At 45.2% G+C, this 21,475-nt stretch overlaps 1 protein-coding gene and 1 long non-coding RNA gene across 5 annotated transcripts in view; one reads left to right on the forward strand and one right to left on the reverse strand.

The window, feature by feature from the left end:
• The first annotated feature begins 5,427 nt into the window (after positions 1–5,427).
• Positions 5,428–21,475, forward strand: part of TRAF3IP2 (TRAF3 interacting protein 2) — a 43,755-nt gene continuing 27,707 nt past the window's right edge. For both annotated transcript variants that reach the window (XM_043890415.1, XM_043890416.1), the window contains exons 1-2: positions 5,428–5,877; positions 18,814–19,644. In XM_043890415.1, the coding sequence (XP_043746350.1) occupies positions 18,822–19,644 (823 nt within the window). In that variant the 5' untranslated portion in view covers positions 5,428–5,877; positions 18,814–18,821. The remainder of the gene's footprint in view (positions 5,878–18,813; positions 19,645–21,475) is intronic.
• Positions 16,174–21,475, reverse strand: part of LOC122685537 — a 41,968-nt gene continuing 36,666 nt past the window's right edge. For 2 of the 3 annotated variants that reach the window (XR_006338431.1, XR_006338429.1), the window contains exon 2: positions 16,174–16,595. This is a non-coding gene — a long non-coding RNA (uncharacterized LOC122685537). Of the gene's footprint in view, positions 16,596–18,774; positions 18,893–21,475 lie in introns of those variants that run through there. The other variant, XR_006338430.1, reaches the window with a different exon arrangement.

Below are 21,475 nucleotides of genomic sequence, written 5' to 3' on the forward strand. Positions count from 1 at the left end.
TTTAAATTTGTGAGAAATTGCCATACTATTTTTCACAGGGGCTGCACAATTTCAAATTCCTGCCTACGGTGCCCATAGGTTCCAATTTATGTATATGCTCCGTGAAACGTGTTCCTTTCTCTTTTTTTATAGTAACCATCCTAATTTTTTAAGTTGAGACATGCTTGATTTACAATATTGTGTTAGTTTCAGGTGTCAGCAAAGTGATTTCTATTTTTCTGTTCTTTTTTCTATTCTTTTCCATTACAGTTTATTACAAAATATTCAATATAGTTCCCTGTGCTATACAGTAAGTCCTTGTTGTTTATCTATTTTATATATGGTAGTGTGCATCTGTTAATACCATGCTCTCAATTTATCCCTCCCAGCTTCCCCCTTTGGTAACCATAAGTCTATTCTCATGTCTGTGGGGCTATTTCTGTTTATGATACAAAAGAATAAGTTCTTTTGTATCATAGTTTAGATTCCACATATAAGTGATATCATAAACTTGTCTTTCTGTCTCATTTCACTTAGCATGATAATTTCTAGATCCATCCATATTGTTACAAATGGTATTGCTTCATTCTTTTCTGTGGCTGAGTAATATGCCATCACATATATGTACCACAACTTCTTTATTCATCCTTCTGTTGATGGACACTTAGGTTGTATCCATGTCTTCGCTACTGTAAACAGTGATGCTATGAACATTGAAGGGCATGTATCTTTTCAAATTAGTTTTTACCTTTTCCAGATATATGCCCAGGATGGGATTGCTGGATCATATGGTAGTTCTATTTTTAGCTTTTTAAGGAACATCTATACCGTTCTCCATAGTGACTATACCAATTTCTATTCCTACCAACAGTGTAGGAGGGTTCCTTTTCTCTACACCTTCTCAAGCATTTATTATTTGTAGACTTTTGATGATGGTCATTCTGATCAGTGTAAGGTGATACTTCAATGTGGTTTTGATTTGCATTTTTCTAATGATTCGTGATGCTGAGCATATTTTCATGTGCCTGTTGGCCATCTGTCTTGTCTCCTTTGTAGAAATGTTAAATTAGTTCCTCTGCCCTAACCATCCTATTTTTTAAATAGAACCTGAATAAACTCCCCATGTACATGTTGAAAAGTCAAACAATTCAGTACATCTAACTAGAGAAGACTTGGAGAATAATGTAGGATTATTAATTACAGACTTCCTTGAAGGGTGGAGGATGCCTCCTGCTCTCTCATTACCACACTGAGTTTCCTCCATCTCCTCTGTGGACCTCATGCTACTTCCTTATCATCCCTTTCCAAACATCCCTCTCTCATCTGACTTGCCCTGCTGTGTCCAGCCTCCACAGGAAGCAGAGTCTGGTCTCCATCTACTTCTCTCTCTTGGAAAGCAGTTGTCTGGAATTCTGGTGAGTAAATCTCTTCACTTTGTTAGACAGACAGTGAAAATCACTTGGCACACAATAAATAATAAGTGTAACTAATCTTCTAGTACCTACCTCATAGGGGTATTGTGAACATTGAGTACGTAAAGGCACACACAGTTCTTAGAACACTTAGTTAGCTCTTATCTGAGGTTAGCTCTTATTATTGTGTTGGTCATATTGGGGAGCCTAGTTTGTCAGGACTTCATCACTTTTGAGCAAGAGATGCTGCCAACAACTTTGGGTCCGGGTGACCACTTTGAGGAAAGTCACCTTGAAGCAGATAATCTTTGGCTTTTCCAGAACTTTAAAGTGTTCCCTTTTAAGGGTGTAAATGTAAGGCGAATTCGTACCATCGCAGTGAGGAAATGGAATGACAGAGCTTTTGTAGGCTGACAAAATCTTATACCCTTCATAGGAGAAGGAGATGAACAAATCTATACAGGGCTCAAGGAACCTCTTTTTTTTTTGCCACACGGCATATGGGATCTTAGTTCCCTGACCAGGGATCAAACCAGCATAACCTGCATTGGAAGCACAGAGTCTTAACCACTGGACCACCAGGGAAGTCCTCAAAGAACCTCTTAAAAAGAAAAGGAGTGAGAGAGAATCCTTTCCTCATGAGAGTCTGTGTTACTAACAGGACCTCTATGCGATATTTGTGAGGTTCTGACTGACTCAGCTGACAGAATCTGAAACGGCTGTAGTGGGCAACTCTCTGAGAAGAAGGGCCCCCTGGACTGGTGGGGCAGGGTCCGGGGGCTCAGTGGGAGTCGGGGAGGAAGGCAGTGAAGAGTTCTGGCTTCTGCCTGCCTCTGGCAGCCCCTCTGAACTAGAAGCATCCCACCACAGCAGTGGAGAAGAAGTAACCAGTGACTCTACAGCCATGTCTGGTGGCTAGTTTATTTGGAACTCCCTGTATTTCCATAGTTTTTCGCTTCTGAAAGAGACACAAGAACCTGAGAATCTTTCAGTTTGCGTGCCTAGCACCCATGTCATGAAATGTCATTTCATGTCTGAAATGAGGCAAGTACTCACTAAAGATTGTGGGACTGGAGTAAGCCAGAAGGGCAGGCAGGACCAGGCGCTGGGAGCCGGGGCGTCTCTTCTCTTCTTGCCTCAGTCCTGGAACCGAGCTGTGGGGAGAGTCACTAGTGCTGGGAACTCTGTGAGTGAGGACCATCCTCTGGGAATGAAGGACAGGAGTTTTCTTCTCTTCCTCATGGTATGTCACAGTTTCACTCTGCCTTCTCAGCACTTAAAATCATAGCGTTTAAAAATGGAAAATCAAGGTTTGTCCAAGGAATGAATCTTTTCCTCTTTGCCTCTCTTTTCATGGGTTAAAGCCATAGTATAGCGAGTCCAGAGTATTAGGTCCAAATGGTTTTGCTTACAAAGGTGGGAAGAACTGGCCTTTATCTAATTATGCAAGAATACTGAGCGACTCTAGAACCTGGCAAACACCTATTCTGCCTCCTGGACCAGAACAAGAGGGCTGGTCTGCCTCCTGAGTAGTCTGCCTACTGTGTATACAGCATCCGGCATCGCATAGACACAGCACCATGGTAATTGGCACAGTCTCAGATCCATCCTTTTATTACTTACACCTTTATCCCCCCTCTTAAATTGCCAAGAGTTGTGCAAAGAAAGCAAGTTCTGTGTGCTCCACCCAAGCACACAGGAAGAGCAGACTTTAGCAGGGCGACCAAGGAAGGGGAGGTAACATCCACCTATTGGAAGTGAGACAGTTCTGGAATTCTTCTCCACAGACTAGCTGTGTGACCTTAGAAGTGACCCAGTCTCGAGCTCCAGATTCCTTAAAGGTAAACTGGGAGGGACAGGAGTAAACTCATCTCCAGGCCTTTTTGGAGGATTAAATATACTAACAAGTACTGTATGGTAGTTCCTGGGTGAAGAGTTCCTTTTCTGTGGGGGCAGCCAAAGGGCTGTGTGTATCAGCCCGGGAACACCAGCGGGGTCTCCTGAGGGGATGGAGGTGTTCATTTCCCAGGCACTCCCTGACATTTCCCCCGTCATCCATATTTGACTAACTGCCGCAGGCATGTTCAGACAGAAGTTTCTAGCGTTCAGGACCTCCTCTGTAAACAGTTTACATCCTCAGGCTGCTTTTCAGTGGGGCCCCAGCAAGGGCTCCTAAGTAGGAACCATGAACTCCTTCCTCAAGTGCTGCGGTTCTGCTCAGGATAAACTGAGCCAGAGGAAGGCCCAGCTACCAGCAATTATGAGCAGCACTGCAGTGCTTGGTATCTCCCCGCAGGGCCCTTAGGCTCACATTTGGGGAAACAGTTGGTGGGAGAACTAGAAAAAAAGATCCCTCTTGTTCTTCCTGATGGGCTGTATTCCAAAGGCAGTGGTTGATAGGAGCGTCTTCTGGGCTTTTCCCAATCCATTTAAAGGCATCTAAAAGAAATGAAAATTGTCTTAACCCCACCCCCTTTCTTTGCTCTCCCTCTTTTCTTCTCTTTTTGTCGCTCTTTTCTATTCTCATCCCCTAATAGTGATAGCTTTTTCAAAGTATCCTGGTACCAACAGCTCCCTACAAAAAAGTGCTATTTTCCCCTAAACTAAAAAAGCCTATTATAATAATATTTTTTTTATCTTTTTATTTATTTATTTATTTTTAATTAGTTGGAGGCTAATTACTTCACAACATTTCAGTGGGTTTTGTCATACATTGACATGAATCAGCCATAGATTTACACGTATTCCCCATCTCGATTCCCCCTCCCACCTCCCTCTCCACCCGATTCCTCTGGGTCTTCCCAGTGCACCAGGCCCGAGCACTTGTCTCATGCATCCCACCTGGGCTGGCGATCTGTTTCACCATAGATAATATACATGCTGTTCTTTCGAAACATCCCACCCTCACCTTCTCCCACAGAATTCAAAAGTCTGTTCTGTACTTCTGTGTCTCTTTTTCTGTTTTGCATTAATAGTTTTGAGGCAGAAAACTCAAGGCCAAGGTAATAAGTGCAATTTTTTAATCTTTTTTTTTTTTTAATGAATGATATGCTACACACTTGTGGGGAAAATAATCCAATATAGGTATATGGGTGTTTGTGTGCTCAGTCGTGTCCGACTCTTTGCAACTCCATGGACTGTAGCCTACCAGGCTCCTCTGTCCATGGAATTTTCCAGGCAAGAATACTGGAGTGGGTTGCTGTTTCCTCTTCCAGGGGCTCTTCCCCACCCAGGGATCGAAACTGCAACTCTAGTGTCGCCTTCATCTCAGCTTTTTTACCACTTTTTTTTTTAACCATATTTTTACCACTGAGCCACCAGGGAAGCCCCCAGTATATGTACAGTATACATATTTTACGCAATGAATAGGATAAAAGCCTTCCATTCTCACCCATTCCCTCAACCCTCTTCCCTGGAAGTGATCACTACTTAGTAGTTTGATATGCATTCTTCCAGACATTTCTGTCATTTTTTGGTCATATGGCAGTCATGTCATGCTTGCCTACTATGTTCTGGGCACAGTGATAAGTGTTAGAAACAACAGTGAATAAATGTATATAAATACACATACATGTATTTATCTGTCATATCTATTGGCAAAAATGGGCTGACCCTCAGGACTCACCCGGCAGGCAGAGCGGCAGGAGCAGAGTACACCTGCCCACACCCAGCTGGCCAATGGGTAACTGAGTTCACACGCTGGCCACCACAGCTCCCATTACAGCCTGCTGTCCTGGTCATCCTGTTTCTAGTGTCTCCTTCAGCAATAAATTCTGTAGGCACCGATTAAACAAGGACAAGGAAAGATGAAGAAATAAACTTGAGGACATGAAAAATGCAGCCAGAAGAAGACTGTGTGTGTGTGTTTTTTTCTTAAAAATAGTCACTTATTCGTGCCTGTGGATGGGGTAAGGAATGTGTGTGTTGGGGTGGGGGTGGGGAATGGGCAGTGAGTCCTCCCTTTGTGATTAAGAGCAGTAAATGCAGTTAGAGACAGTAAGAAGTTTTGCTCCATACTCCTCCCCACGATCTGCCCCACCCCAGTTTCCTGCTCTGGAGCTGCTAATGAATAACCCATCTTACCACCCCTCCCAGGGCACCGTCTCAGGCCTGGGTGCTTCGACAACCCTGAGGTTCAGGGGACATTCCTCAGCAGTTACTTAGCTGGGTGATGGGAAAAAAAAAAAATGCAGCCTAATTGGCTAGTGGCCTTTTCTAGTGAATGAAGGTTTCTGTTTTAAGAAGTAAAGTGACTTCTCAGCGGCTGTTGATTCACTGCCCACAGGGAGATTTTTGAGCAGAGGCTTCCTAGCCTCGGTAGAAATTTGCATACAGCTTCCACTTCCGGCTTCGGAGCCTGTTCCGCGGATTACCTGGGCCGGGAGAGGGTGGAGGGAGGCCTGGAGCGGCCCGAGGTAGAGCGGCCCGAGAAGAAGAGAGAGTGTGACCACCCGTGGCCGGCCTGTCTGTCCTTGGCGGCTCTAAGGTAAGTGATTCAGTTGTCACCTGACTGACCTTACTTCTTAACTTCTGATCCATTTTCCGAAACACTGTTTTCTCCTTTCCTGAAAGTGCCATCTCTCTTTCCTCCGCCTGCCTCTCCCCACCTTTCATTTGTTAGTTCGTGTACGGAGAGACAGCTCCGGCTGAGAACATGACAGCTACGTGTCGGCTGTGAGACAGGGCCAGTGGTTTAGTATTTCAGACGGGAGAGTGAAGATTAACTCTTTGAGGAATAGACACACACACACACACACACACACCCCTGTGTTTGAGGACTTAGTGTCCCCACAAGTTTTGATGAAGAAGACAACCCCCCACCCCCTCCCTCACCCCCCTTCTCCAGGGAGGGAGCCGGGGAAGGCAAAAAATGACGACTTCGGATTCCAGCCCCGGGACGCGTCAGTGGCAGAGGTGGAAGGAGAACTCCCCAGTTTTCTTGATCCCTCTTTCACTCAGGGGAAAAAAAAAAACCAACACCCTGTTCTTGAGCCAGGAAGTCCAGCCCTGTTCCGTGCTGGCTGTGGCTCTGCCAGCCCCTCTGCCCCAGCCCTCCACCCTCCCACACCACCCAGGCATTTGCTGGCACAGATAGCCGGCCTGAGCCTTTAGGAAAAACAAGGAGAGAAGTGCTATTATTTTCTCTTAGAAGCTTATCGAGCTTCATGTGACTGTCAAGTTCAAGGTGGTCTCTTAGTATAGGGGGATATTTTTAAATGAACAAGAAAATAAGTAATAAAAACAGAGAACCTGAAACTTGGTTTCAGATTCTCCCTTCTCTGCTTGCTGACTCTGTGACTTAGGCAATTTACTTTTTTTTTTTTCCATGAGCCTGGATTTCTTCATCAATAAAATGTGGGTGGGGGTGGTGAGCTAAGAAGATTATGTTGAAATTCACTTCTAAGAAAATAAGGGAGGGTGATGAGAATCCCAGAGGGGCAGCCATAGTGGGCGGTCTTAGAGGATATGTGTTTTGTTTACTGATGATTCAAATATATTAATCTTACCTCTCCTACTAGATAGTCCCTGGAGGAAAAGGGCTTAATCCTCTTTACCCTTTAGCACTCAGAATACTGTCAAACACTTCGGGGGCGTTCAGGTTTCTTCCACATAAACTGCTCTGATTCCTTTCACTCATCTATAAAAGGTGAAGCCTTAGTCTGGGTGAAAGGCTGGGTGGCTAGGGGAGGGTACTGGGCAGCCCCATGGCTCTGTGGGAGAGCTGCCTGGAATTTAGGTATTATTTTTGACTCTAGTTAAATAGGAGAACACAGGGAGTTTCTTGAATTAGTTTCTGTCCCATTTGGGTTACCCAGGAAGACATGGCCTGTGCACTTGCCCAGAGTCCAGGCAGCACCAGAGAGCTGGCACACAGGCCTGGCTCCAGAAGGCTGTGTTACTGACTTAGCTGGAGCTGGAAATGACTCCTTGGCTAGACCAGTCGCTTTGTGTGGGGCCTTTAATGGGAGGTGAAAGGAAGCTGTGAAGCACATCCTGATACCATGTAAGGGTGATGACTAGGATCCGACACATTATTAGAGGGTGGACACCCAGAATTCTTAACCTTTTCCAAACCACTACGTTGTTTTAAAAAAGAAAAAAAATCATTGTTTCTTTTGAGCTCATTCTCTCCCTCCATACAGTTCACACGGGCCCTGGTTGAGTGGGATGGGCTGACTCAGGGCTTTTGGTATTGCTCAGCTGTTTCTGTGGAATATGAAGGCCCTGGTATGGTCCTCATCATGCTTTCAGATGACTCTCTCTCATCCTGGGATGAGAGGACAGGAATTTCAAGATGTTTCACCTGTGACGCGTTACTGATTTTTATTTTCAAATAACATGCACCATTATCTGAAATCAAGTCAGCTATAGTTTGCTGCCAGCCAAGCTTTGACCCAGAAAGACCACCCACAGACATTCTTCATCTTGTGTCATTTGTGATGGAACGGCCCCTGCTTTGCTCGGTGCTTGGGGTGGGCTGACTAAGCGTGAAGTCTGGGCATGTTGGGGAGAAGACTGTTAACTCAGGGATACCTCACTTTGGGAGGGTTCAAAGATGGAAAATATTTAAGCCTGCTTCTCTCAAAATTAAGGAGCTAGTGACTTTCAAATGCTCTGAAAATAAGGAGAAGGCAGTCATAGCTGCAGAAATTCAGAATCATAGTTGCAGGCACTCAGAAAGATCGGCTATGCGGGTAGTTTGCCTTAATTAAATCTATGTTTTGAAGAGTTGAAATCTCAGAAATATCTTGAACGAATCATTTTTCCACGACAGACAATTTTTGATTAGTCTTTCAAAACACATATGAATTGCAGGCAACTGCTGCATGGGAAAAAAAAGAGCACACAGATGAGGTATATTAAACTTTAAATTCCTTTCAGATCCAATGAGATGACCCCTAATGTTTGATCATATTTCCTTATCAAAACAATCCTGCAGTCCTTCCGTGAGAAAGTATCTGAGGATTAGAGTCAAGCAGCTCTCCCCCGGGCCTCTTCTGTTTCTTCTAGTGCATTGTCACGGAGGTATTTTTAGTTCATGAAGCCCAGGCTGTCCTTCTCCCTCAGACATTCGACATTCTTTGCGTCTCTTGCCCAGCAGGCCTCCTACTCACCCACATGTGTGTTGATGCCTGAGAGTTAAGCTTGCTCTGTACCTCTGTGCATGTGTGTGTGTGTGTGTGTGTGTGTGTGTGTATACACAGAACTTCCTGGAGACTTGAAGCTTTAATCTGGCTGAGGGAGGAAGGTGAGCTTTCATCCTGCTCGTGACCTGCGAAGCTATGCCAGTCTGGAGTGATTTCTTGATAAGGCAGCTGATATCAAGTTGTTTGGGACTGACGGGAGCCCCCAGCCCATGTGACCCCCTTCCTTCACCCTGAAGACCCAGACTGACTGAGGTCTGGGCAGCCACTTCAGTGATGATGGGAACTTGGCTTTTGCCACCTCACTGTTTCCTGCACTAAGGGTTCCAGTGTTTTTCCTTCTTCCTCTCCCAGGCCGGGTTCCCAGGTCTCCCTCCCACCACCCTTCCTCCTCTGTGCTGTTGGCCCAGACTCTCCTGGGCTCAGCAGCTCCCCTCCAACACTCTTGCCTTTTACCTGCACTCATTCTCTCCCACCCCTTCCAACTGCCCCTTGTCTCACCCAGCAACATGTCAAAATCACAATTTAAGTGAGCCTCTGTCCTCCACCAATAAAGGACAAGTTTTTTTAGCTTTTCCTTCAAAGTTTCTCACTCTTCTGGCTTCTCTTCCATTTTCCTTTCCTCCTTTCCATCCCTTCTTCTCCCCCTCCGGATTTTTTCCTTTCTGCCCCTTCTCCTTCATTCTGGGGTCTGGACTGAATTAAGAATCACAAATGTGTGTTTAGAGAAACCTTATCTGAAACAAACAAACAAAAGAACCCATGGGCTGGTTTGAGGTTGTTCTGGAAACGGTGTTTACCAGCTTCCAGCACGGTGGAGTCAGTCTATTCCCATTAGCCCCATCAGCCAGTTGAGCAGCTCAGAGGAGTTCCAGAGCAAACTTCTAATCAGGTCAGGTCACGCTGCACTGCCTTCAGCATGCTGTGAGCTGTACTGTGCAAGACACGAACAAGGGCCAGTAAACGTTCCCTCATCTCCAGGGCTCACCACTGCTTCCAGTCCTCTGGCAAACCAAGTGGAAGAACTTCTCTGTCTGGGAAATTCTGCAAGTAAACTTGGAAATATTTACTCACTGGAATTTGAACCTGAGCCATACAGTTCACTCAAAACCAACTTCCACTGAGCCAACTAACGTTGGGAAAGTTTGCATGCATTTGGGTAGTAAATGAAGAATGTTAATGAGTTTAAAGTTTTGTTGTTGTTGTTTTGTAATCCAGAACTTTCAGACACTTATGGAAAAAAAATGACTCCCTGGAGAATGAAGTAAGACCTTGAGAATCTGTGATTGCAAAGATCTGATCCAAATTGGATCTGAGGCCCTTCCAAGCTGTAAATTTATATATTTATTGATATATCCCCCCAAAATATTCATGCTGTGTGTCTCTAAGGCCCTTCAACCCTATGGTTGACCCAAAGAATGCTTAAAGAAAAAAATCCAAGCAGTTGGTAACAGCAAGTCTTGATCATTTAGGAGCTAGTAATGTGGTTTATTACCCACTCCAGTACTCTTGCCTGGAAAATCCCATGGACAGAGGAGCCTGGTAGGCTGCTGTCCATGGGGTCGCGAAGAGTCGGATACAACTGAGCGACTTTACTTTCACTTTTTACTTTCATGCATTGGAGAGGGAAATGGCAACCCACTCCAGTGTTCTTGTCTGGAGAATCCCTGGGATGGGGGAGCCTGGTGGGCTGCCGTCTGTGGGGTCTCACAGAGTCGGACGCGACTGACGCAACTTAGCAGCAGCAGCAGCAATGTGATTTATTAATTACTCAGGCTGCTCACTGCTGCCCTTCCTCTGCTTCATGCTCTGCTATTTGTCTTCTTCCAGGGACATAACACCTTCATTAAATCCCATCCGTCCTTGCCTCAGAGGCGTCCCCTGGAAAATATCCCCTCTCTAGATGCATCGCCATTTATCATCACCCTTTGTTTGTGCTCTGTCAACAAGTTTTCAATTTATTTTGAATTCAGTTTATGATTAAAATTTAATGAGATCCAATCAAGTGCTTTTCTCAAATCAAGATGCCTCGGCAATCTCACCCATATCCTCTATTGTAGTGGCATGAAGGAAAGCCATCACAGGTTTCCAGCCTGGCCATTCTTCATAAAACACAGGTGGCAGGTATCCACGCCTCCTTAGCTTCAAGGTGAATGGTTCTGAAATCTATTTATTCCAGAAACTTCTAAGGTTTACTCAGCTCCTGCCACCCCCTTGCTCTGCTGCCCCCAAACGCTGTGCAAGTCCATGCTTCCAACCAAGAGGCAAGAGGGTTCAGTGCACAGGCTCTGGTGCGAACTGCCTGGATTTGAACCCTAGCTCTGCTCCTTACTAGCTCTGTGGCCTTGAGAAAGTTACTTGACCGCCCTGTGTTCGGTTTCCCCATTCCTAAAATAGGGCTGATGCAGTGCCTACGAATAGGGTGTCTGTGAGGATAAGTTAGTACATCCAAAACACCTGGAACAATATTTGACCTGTAGTAAACATTTGACAAATATTAACAATCTTTGTTAGAAAGGGTCAGCTTTCTTAAGTATATCCATTTCATTAAGTTTATATTGATTTACCAGCATAATCTATATCAGAGGTTGATAAACTACAACCCTTGAGCCGAAGGTGGCCCCTGGTCTATTTCTATATCTGCCTATTGCTAAGAATTTATATTATTGAAGGGTTGTGTACAAATAAGCTAACTAAAAAGCAGAGTAGGAGACAAAGACAGTTTGTGGTCCACAGGGTATGAACTATTTATTGTCTGGTTCTTTACAGAAAAGGTTTGCAAGTGTCTGATTTATGTGGTTTAATGGAAAGAGTTTGGAAATCTATAGGCTGGAATTGGCTGTGACTTTGAAAAAGCTACCTAATGTGCCTAAGGCTCTCTATAGTAGGAATGGTAGTGACACCACATATCCCTCCTCTGACCCAGCTGTTTCAGGACCACATGAAATGATGTATACTGAATCTATATACTGAATCTGCCGGAAATACACACGTTGGTTAGAAAGATGCAGGCTCCATACACTTTGTTGTTGTTCAGTCACTAAGCCGCGTCTCTTTGCAGCCCCGTGACTACAGCACACCAGGTTTATGTAATAGTTTTAGCATCCAAGTATAAAACAAGCAAACATGGTCTAAAAAAACAGTTCCAAAGCCAACTATTTGTTGTAAAACTAATAACAAAATAACCTTTGTTTTTGGACAGCTTGATATGGGCCAGACTCTACAGTCAGCACTTTATTTATACCTTCTTCTTTTATCCTTGCAATACCCTCCTATGGGGCAAATGCTGTTATCTCCCCTCCACACACTTTACAGATGAGAAAAATGAGGCCCAGAGAAGTTCAGTAATTTTCTCAAGGTCACACATCTAATCATGCCACTTCAGTTCAGTTCAGTTGCTCAGTCGTGTCCGACTCTTTGCAACCCCATGAACCACAGCACGCCAGGCCTCCCTGTCCAGCACCGATTCCTGCAGTTTACCCAAACTCATGTCCATTGAGTCGGTGATGCCATCCAACCATCTCATCCTCTGTTGTCCCCTTCTCCTCCTGCCCTCAATCTTTCCCAGCATCAGGGTATTTTCAAATGAGTCAGCTCTTCACATAAGGTGGCCAAAGTATTGGAGTTTCAGTTTCAGTCATGCCACTAGCAGAGAAGGAATCCAATCATAGGGAGCTTGACTCTAGGGCCTCTACATTTAAGTCCTGCATATTTTCCACATCATAGAAATATGTATTGATTCAGGTACTGTCTGGAAGGCAGAAGCCACAGTTAACTGTGAACATGGACTTCAGATCTGAATGTGTGTGCTGAGAGAGACGTGTGTCCTATGCACAGCAGGGCTAGGGTCTAATCTAACAGACCTGCAGAAAGAGAGGCGGACATGATGAGAAGAAAAGAAGTTTTGGATGAACTATGAGATGAGAAAGCTGGGACTATGAGATCAGACAGATTGATAATTGGACACAGAATGTGCTGGAGGAAAGAAAGTTTGCTGGGAACAGACATGAGCAAAGATTTGGAGGCAACGAGAGACAGACAGACAGACAGACAGAATGAAGGAGAAATTCTGTGAATGGGACTCCAGAGAGCATTGCCACAGGGGATGTCAAAGCTGCTGATGTCTTGATAATTATCTGCGAAACCGGGCTACTCAGGAAGGAGAGAAAGCAGAAAGGAAGCCAGAAAGACTGGGACAAAAAAACTGAGAGATTTGAAGAAAGATGCTGGTCAGAATCTAAGGGCTAGGACCACAGCTCACAGTCCAAAGGGCAGTGAGATTCTAGAGAAGGAAAACTGCTGTTTCTTGAGTCAGATCAGATTAAGAACCAGACTCACGTGCATCACTGGTTCACCTGGTTGTGTGCACCTGGCGGCAGGGAGCGGCTTTCCAGGTGGCACCAGTGGTAAAGAACCCACCTGCCAACGCAGGTAGACAAAAGGGACTTGGGTTCGATCCCTGGATTGGGAAAATCCCCTGGAGGAAGGCATGGCAACCCACTCTAGTATTCTTGCCTGGAGAATCCCATGGACAGAGGAGCCTGATGGGCTACAGTCCGTGGGGTCACGAAGAGTCGGACACGACTGAAGCAACAGCATGCACGCACGTGGACCTGGGACTAGTTTCCATTCCTAGCTCATGCCACCCCAGGTCCGCCCATCCCCACTGTGGACAAATGTCTTCACCCTATGCTGAATGGTCTTTTGTATTTTAAGGAACGGTTTACTCTCTCCTGGGTGGTCTCAGCAATGCCTCTCTCTCAATGAGTCTTAATCTTTGTGGACATCAGAATCACTGGTGGAGCGTTTCCTTTCCCTTTTTTATCTTGTAAGTAAATATACAGGCACTTGGTACAAAACTTAAAAGGTAAAAAATGCTCTGAAAAGCAAGTCTCCCGCCCACCTCCGCTCCCAGTCACCCAATTCCCTTCCAGGAGGCACCCTCTGTTCCAGCTTTCTGACCACCCAGCTTGGGCAGAGACAGACTTAGATTGGACAAAGGGTAACATATACTCTACACACTGTTCTGCTCCTTCCATTTTTAACTTCACGATAAATTTTAGAGATAGTTCCAAATCAGTTCACACAGCATTTCCTCAGTCTTTTCAAAACGATGCGGAGTATTCATTGCAAGGCCGGACAACGGTTTTTAAAAAAGCAGAAGCTTTTTGGGTGGGTGAGTCGTTTGCAGTCTTTGCTGTTACAAACCTTGCTGCGTTGCCTATCTTCAGGGCCTCTTTGTTTTTACAAAATAAGTGCATCTCTCTATAGAGGAAATTCTTGGAAACGAAATTACTAGGTCCAAGGACATTAGATTTAAAAGTCCCGATAGTCATGGCCAAATCATACAGATGACACTTCCCTTGGTAAAATATGAGAGGACCTATTTACCTGTGGGACTTGGTGGTGGTGGTTTAGTCGCTCAGTCCTGTCTGACTCTTGCGACCCCATGGACTGTAGCCTGCCAAGCTCCTCCGTCCATGGGATTCTCCAGGCAAGAGTACTGGAGTGGGTTGCCTTTTCCTTCTCCAACCTGTGGGACTTAGACAGAAAAGGGCTCCCTGGCCTTATCTTAGACTCTCAAGGGGTGGGGCCTGGGCATCTGAATTGTGAGCCTCTTAGAAAGCGCTTCTGAGTCAGAAACTCTTCTGAGGTCCCTGGGTGGCCAGCCTCTCCCTTTCACCAACCATCTGAAGCCATGAGCTAGACTTGTCTGTTGGCTGCACCCCCAACAGCCTCAGCCTCTCCCGGCTTTCTGAGCTCAATGTCGTGCTGATGAGCTGAGACCGTCCAGAGCACAGCCACCAAGGGGGTCAACAGGCCCTAACTGGGAGGTCTTCTGTCCCCCTCGGGGTCAGTGACTTCTCCACATCATGGCTAGAAAACAGGGCTTTTTTTTGCTTAAAGCCAATTTCCACCCTCTGAGGGGGATGGGAACACAGGCTGTGCCTGTGTATAGAAGAGGTATAGAAGAGGTCTGGAATAAAACAAGGGAAATGGAAATGGTTAGGAGAGGTGGGGTACTGAGTTAATTTTTTCTTATGTCTAGTTATCTTTTTTATTACAATATTGACATTAAAGGCCAAAAAACAAAACTGCCACTTCCGACCCAACCCACTGAGCTGCCCATGGATAGCGTATAGAAGAGGTCTGGAATAAAACAAGGGAAATGGAAATGGTTAGGAGAGGTGGGGTACTGAGTTAATTTTTTCTAATGTCTAGTTATCTTTTTTATTACAATATTGACATTAAAGACCAAAAAACAAAACTGCCACTTCCGACCCAACCCACTGAGCTGCCCGTGGCCCTCTGATGTGGCGTTGTATTCTCTGTGACACCCTCAGGAGGGTGGTGGGGTTGTTTTGTCAGTTCTGGCTGAGGTCTAGGGCCAGAGGGGCCCCTGTGGTGACGGCAGGCCTGCCCCACCCGCTGCTGAGGATGTAGGAGGAGATCGGGTACTCCGTGTCTGAGCAGAGAGAGCAGATGCCCCATCACGCTGTGGGGTAGGCTCACTGTTACTCTGCCAACAAGGGTTCAGGTGGATGGGACCTCTTCAGGCCTGGCCTCAGGGCCTGACACTTAGTGGAGCTTAATACATATTTGAGAGGAAGAGGAAAGGGTACCCATGTGGTCTAATTTCAAGAACTCTGAGGACTTGGCCCACCAAATCCTCCCCGTCACCCTTCATGGACCTGACTTCCTCACAGTCAGAGATCCTTCCAGCTACATGGATCTGTCTCCTCTCTAAAACAGGCATTGATCCTTCATTCATTCAACAAATAGTTATTGAGCACCTGCTAGGTACCAGGTATAATTCTCGATGCTGGGAAGACAGCTATGAACAGAAGAGTTGAAAATCACACCCTCATGAAGCTTACATCCTGGGGGGAGAGGAGAGACAATACACAAGGAATATTGTACTAGGTATTAGAACTGATAACGTCTCTTTTATAGTATATACAATGGTGACAACTGCTGAGAGAAGGATAAAGCAGGAAAGGGAGATGGAGTGAGAGGAGCATGTAAAAATTTTAGAGGGTGACCAGGGAGCCCTCACAGAGAAGACGAGAGCTGAGTAAAGCCTTAAAAAAGAAAGAAAGAAAGCCATGCAGATATGTAGGGGAAGAGTGTTCCAAGAAGAAGAAATGGCAAGTGCAAAGGCCCTCGATTTGTATTAGTTTGATTTCCTGTACTAGTCATTTTCCTTCAGTTAGATTACAAACCACTTGAAGGTAGGCATGTTTTATGTCACCAGAAATCATTTTGTTTACCTTTTATTAGATATCCTCTTGGACCTCTTGAGTTATGTGTCACTTGTAGGTATCAACTATACAAGAATTTTAATTGAGCTTATGCTTCAGAAGAGGGGGTTCACAGCACAGTGTCAGACATACTGCAGGGTTCAGTAATCATTTGCTGTTTGAATATTTGTAGTGACAAATTTAAAACATCAGGGTTCACTGTGTTTGTTAAAAGTGACTAATCCCATCGTTTTCCTAAAAGGTTGTTCATTGCCATGCCAGGTTTATTCACTATCATCCAAGGACCCACTTGTTCCTTTTCAGACCAGTTTCAATTCTAGAATTCCTTTCCTAGGACACGACATCAGAATCCCAGTTAAGTGACCACACTCCGGAGATGTCCACACTTGTCACCCTTTTTATTAGCTTCCTCCAAGTCCTTGAAATCTCCTCAGCTGGAAGAGAATTTGCAACTTTTTAAATTTAATTTTATAATTTTTAGGGAAGTACTTCTAAGGTATTCACATCTGAAACCCAGGGAGAATATAAACAATTCTACCTGAAGTGTGGAAAATGAAAATGAATTACGTACCAAGAAATAGCCAACAGCATTTAGTTCTTTTGCTGGCTGGTTCTCAGGCAGCTTCTCCACCCTCACCCTTGTCCTCCTCCCCGACCCCCATCATTCAGCTATGGGTCCACAGATGCTTGCTGAAGTTTACGTAACATGCAGCCCAGTCCTTTGGAAAATACTTTTGCTTCCTGACCAGATGAAGAGCATGTTGTATGGCATATCCAGTTTCAGAGCTGTAGAAAAACTGTAAGAAAGAAAAGAAAACATTGGTGAACATTTTTAAATACTCAGTAGTTGAAATATGTGTGTTTGGGGTAGGTCTAATCAACTGAGATCAGTTGAAAGGTGTGTGTTTTTCCAGGGTCTAATCAGTTTGGGTGATGAAGTCTCTGCAGAGCCATGGGGCAGGACGCACACCCAGACTAGAGAGCAACCTAGAAAGCCTGTGGCAAGGAGGGAGGGAGGGCTGGCGGGGACTTGGAGCCTGAGGGAATTTTCTCTTGTGAGAAAGTGGTACAAAGCTTATTTGGAGCAGATGGGTAAGTCTGATACCAAGTGAGGGTCAGAGAAGTGTTAGCGGACATTCATTTGGCAGGGAGTGCAAGGAAAACTGGGGCTTTCCTGATGGGTCAAGCAGTAAAGGATCTGCCTGCAATGCAGGAGACTCAGGTTCAATCCCTGGTCCAGGAAGATCCCCTGCAGAAGGAAATGGCAACTCACTCCAGTATTTTTGCCTGAGAAATCCCATGGACAGAGGAGTCTGATGGGCTATAGTCCATACAGTCGCAAAAGAGTCAGACACAACTGAACACACATGGCAAACTGACATCTCTTTTTATAGGCCACGAAGAAAAATGTGGGAAACCACTGATCCCACTTCTGCTCTGCGGGGCAGCATTTTAAAATGCATGTGACTTCCCTAGTGGTCCAGGGGCTAAGACTCCAAGCTCCCAGTTCAGCAGGGGGCCCAGGTTCAAACCTTGGTCCTGGTCAGGGAACTAGACCCCACATGCCGCAGCTAAGACTTAGTAGCAGCCAAATAAATAAAAATATTTTCTAAAAGTATGTTGCTTAAAATGCATGCTGTCATGTTGCCATTGGGTTGGGTATTAGGCTCAAGAGAAGGGGAATTCCCATTTTTCCAGCTTGTCTTAGAGCAGTAACTGATGGGCATCATGCCTTGGGGCACAGTAAGCCCTCAGTGAGTGTTTGTGGTTGAAATTCTACGTAGATGAAAGAGGAATTTAACGATCCAACCACCAGCACCGCTCCTTTTCTCTGTATGGCATTTGAGGCATGTTATGTATGAGGCCTTCATGGAACAGACCGCTGGGGTCTTTTCTTGTGACTCCTTCACTCCCACTGTCCCTGCTCTGGCTCCCTGTCCTCACCTAGAGACATCTTTTCCCCTGACCTGCCTGCCTCCTTCCTTCCTCTGGAGCCTAAGTATTCTGGGGCATCATTTCAACCAATGTAATGATAAGGGGAGGCCAATTTTCTTTCCCATTCTGTCATGTTGGTTGAGAGTTCTATTTCTATGGGTAAAACAGTATTCCCTGGACTGTGGGCTGACTGCTGTGGGCTAAAGGCTAGTTTATTGAGCCTTGTCCATGGAGCTGCTACATCACAGGCCAGATGGTCGTGCAGGCATCTTGCAAGAGGGAATTAAGTCCTCCAAATAACCTATAGCTGTAACTGGAAAATGTCACTATGACCTTTTTTCCAGTGCTTTTTAAACTCAGGCTTTAAAATTCTTTTTTCTTTTTGTTTTTTTTTTAATTAGGCAATAGGTCACATGGAGCAATAGTTTAAAAGCTCAGAAGGTGAAAATTCTCCCTCATCCTCCTCTCCCTCAGCTTAGCCCCATTCTCAAAGGCAACCAATGCACCAATGTCTTATGTGTCTTCCATATACATTTTATATGTGTGCAAGCAGATGTGCATGCACACACACACATACTCACACATTCCCCTCTCCTAATTTTTTCCCACAAAATAGAAGCACCATTTACACATTGGTCTGCACCTTGGTTTTTTTTTTTTTCCCTTATCACTTAACAGTATATTTTGGAGGTCATTCCACATCTGTTACTGATATTTCTTTCATCATGGATTCCAAACACACATGAAGCAATCCACATTCTGATCATTTCTCTTTCCTCGGAAATTGGCCATTGGTTTTCATCTATGTCTTCCCCTTGCTGGTGTATGACTTCTACCACACAATGGTCCAGTCACATTCTTTGAATAGCCTTCCAGAAAAAATTATCTTAATAAGTCTTAGTGCCTTTCCCTGGAGGATAAGTGAAAGATTTTCTGTGACCAGGGGCTCCGCCAGCACGTTGGTGTCACACTACTGTTAATTTAAAACACATCTTGAATGGGGTCCCTTAAGGTCATGAAGTGGGGACACCAAGAACTGACCTGACTCCTGAGGTTGTGGCATGTTTTCTCTTGTTCCAGACACTAGAATGAACCGAAGCATTCCTGTGGAGGTGGATGAATCAGAACCATATCCAAGTCAGTTGCTGAAACCCCCCTCGGAATATTCCCTGGCAGAGGAGTCAGAACCGCCTGCTCCAGATGCAAGGAACATGGCACCTAACAACTTGTCTGCATCCCCAACGGCTCGGCCTTCCTCCAGAGACTTTCCTCAGGCTCACCCACCCCTGCAACTATCAAATCTCCAGCAGCCTGTGTCCCCGAGGGTCACCCACCTGCGCGCTAAAGTCTTGGCAGAGGGTGAAGACAGCTTGTGGAGGAGACACCCGGGTCCCAGCAAAGACTTCCCCTCAGGCTTCTCTGCAGCCGGGGAGCCCGAGACTCAGTCTGTGGCTGGAGCCCTCCCCCAGGAGCATCAGTTTTCCCTTACAGAAAAGCATAATCAATGGCTGGGATCTTGGCTCTCAGCAACTTCCCCTGACACTGGCCATGACTCTGACAAATCCGACCAAAGTGTACCTAATGCCTCAGCAGACCCCCAGAGTGGTAGCCAGGAGATGGTGCCCCGGCCGCGTAGGAGCCGAGCAGCCCCAGACCCACCTACAATAGACACGGGGTATGATTCACAGCCGCAGGACGTCCTGGGCATCAGGCAACTGGAAAGGCCCCTACCCCTCACCTCCGTGTGTTACCTCCAGGACCTCCCCAGACCGCTCAGATCCAGGGAGTTCCATCAGTGTGAACCTCAGAGATACCCAGCGTGGGCACAGATGCTGCCCCCTGAGCCCTCCGTGCAAGCTCAGTGGAATTATCACTACTATTGTCCTGGAGACCCCGACCACCAAGTGCCATGTAAGTGAGTCACTCTCCTCTGGATGCCGTGGCCCGGGTAACAGTAAACGGGAATCTCGCGCCAGTGTCTCACATCGCTAGGCCAGCATGGGCAGGTCAGAAGGCAGGGAGGGCGTTCTGCTTCCTGTGGGGCTCTCCATGTGTGTTTGGATTTGCAAGGGGCTCTAGAAGAAAGCTTTATCTTGGCCCAGAGCCCGTCCCACTTGGAACCTGACTCTCTAGGAAATGTTAAGAAGAAAACAGACTGCTCTCTAGGATAGCTGAAGTGAAACTTACCTACAGGCAGGGAGCCATCCCAAATGACTTCTAGAAAATTTTGTTGTCCAAATTCTTGGGCATTCTTTACATACTTGTTCTCCACCTTAGATTTCTCAGAGAAAGAGGCCTTCAGTCAAAAAAATCAGAAGGTGCCCAGAATGTCACTGAGACTTCAAATTCATGGCATTACCTGAAGGTCCCATCATTCCTGTATTTCTGTTGCTTAAAGCCCTTTGGAGGTTGAACCATCCACACCTACCCTACGATCTAGCCACACTCAAGGACTGGCAGCCCCCTAACATGTTGAGCTATTTCATAGACTCCTGCATTGTCCACATTCTCCTCTCTACCTAGGATTTTTCCCCTTCTTGTATACATTTGAGCCAGTTCTATACCTTTTAACTGGTTTCTCAAGTTCTAATGTGTATACTGTAAAGTTTGCCCTTCCTCGTTCATTGAAGAGTAGTGTATTTAGTGTATGCAGCCATCATTACATACATCTTTTAAGACTTATCTCAGGTGTCCCTCTGACAGCCTCCCCAGATCACTCCCTTCTTCAGGCTCTCTGTTTCTTTATGCTCTGCCTATTGGCACATCTAATGCCCGTATGGCGTCTACTCTGCGCCTTTTTTACTTCTCTTGTCAGACTGTAAGCTTTTGCACATCAGCAAATTATGTATTTTCAACCCATAATTCCCCAGCATTTAGCACAGTGACCAATATATACGAGACTCTCAACAAATTATGTCCAATGAACGAATAAAATGCATCAGTACAATAAGCATCTCTGAAAATGATAAACTCTTAGACTGAGGTAAAAGGTCTGTTACAGTTCTTGATGTCAAGTCTCCATGAAGCTGCTGGAAAATAACAATAGGGCTTTACAGATGAAACACTGGCTGGGAGGCTGGGAGATGCAATATTTTTCTTAGCAAATAAACACCATATCAAAAACAGTTTGAAGAGTCTGACCAAATCTGATGCCTAGCTTTAAAATAAATTATGGAAATAATCACGAATCCTATAATCAATCATAATTTATTTATTTGTATATGTACATTTAATATAAAGCTTCCTAAAGCAAATTCAGCAACCGGGTCATTCATAGTTTAAAAAAAGAAAATGTGAGGTAAAGAAATTTAGCTTAGATGATGCCTGAACGAAAACAGGGAAGAATGAATGTGAGTTAAGAGTGAGGCTAAGAGATGAGGCAGCAGCAGGGCTTTGGGAGAAAGAGCCCCTGAGATCTACAACTGGGACTCTGGTGTTGGTGTTGGCTGTTGGGTGGTCAACTGACTGTGAAGCAAGGATACCACTCCGAGTGTCCAGGAGCAGGGTGAGTGTGCTGGTGAAGTTCCTTAAGCATAAATCACTGAACCTTGGCAGGGTCAGGATTTACATTTCTTTCTCAATGATTTTTAGGTTAAAAAGGAATCCCACAATACTTTTTTTTTTTAAGATTCTACTCTGCATTTAAAGATAATTTTTCTGATCATAATAATAATATTTGTTCACTTTCAAAACTCAAATATGCCCAAAAGTCTAATTCATGTTTCTATCACCCAAATATAAT

This window comes from Cervus elaphus, chromosome 28 (assembly GCF_910594005.1).
Source record: "Cervus elaphus chromosome 28, mCerEla1.1, whole genome shotgun sequence".
Classification (NCBI taxonomy): domain Eukaryota; kingdom Metazoa; phylum Chordata; class Mammalia; order Artiodactyla; family Cervidae; genus Cervus; species Cervus elaphus.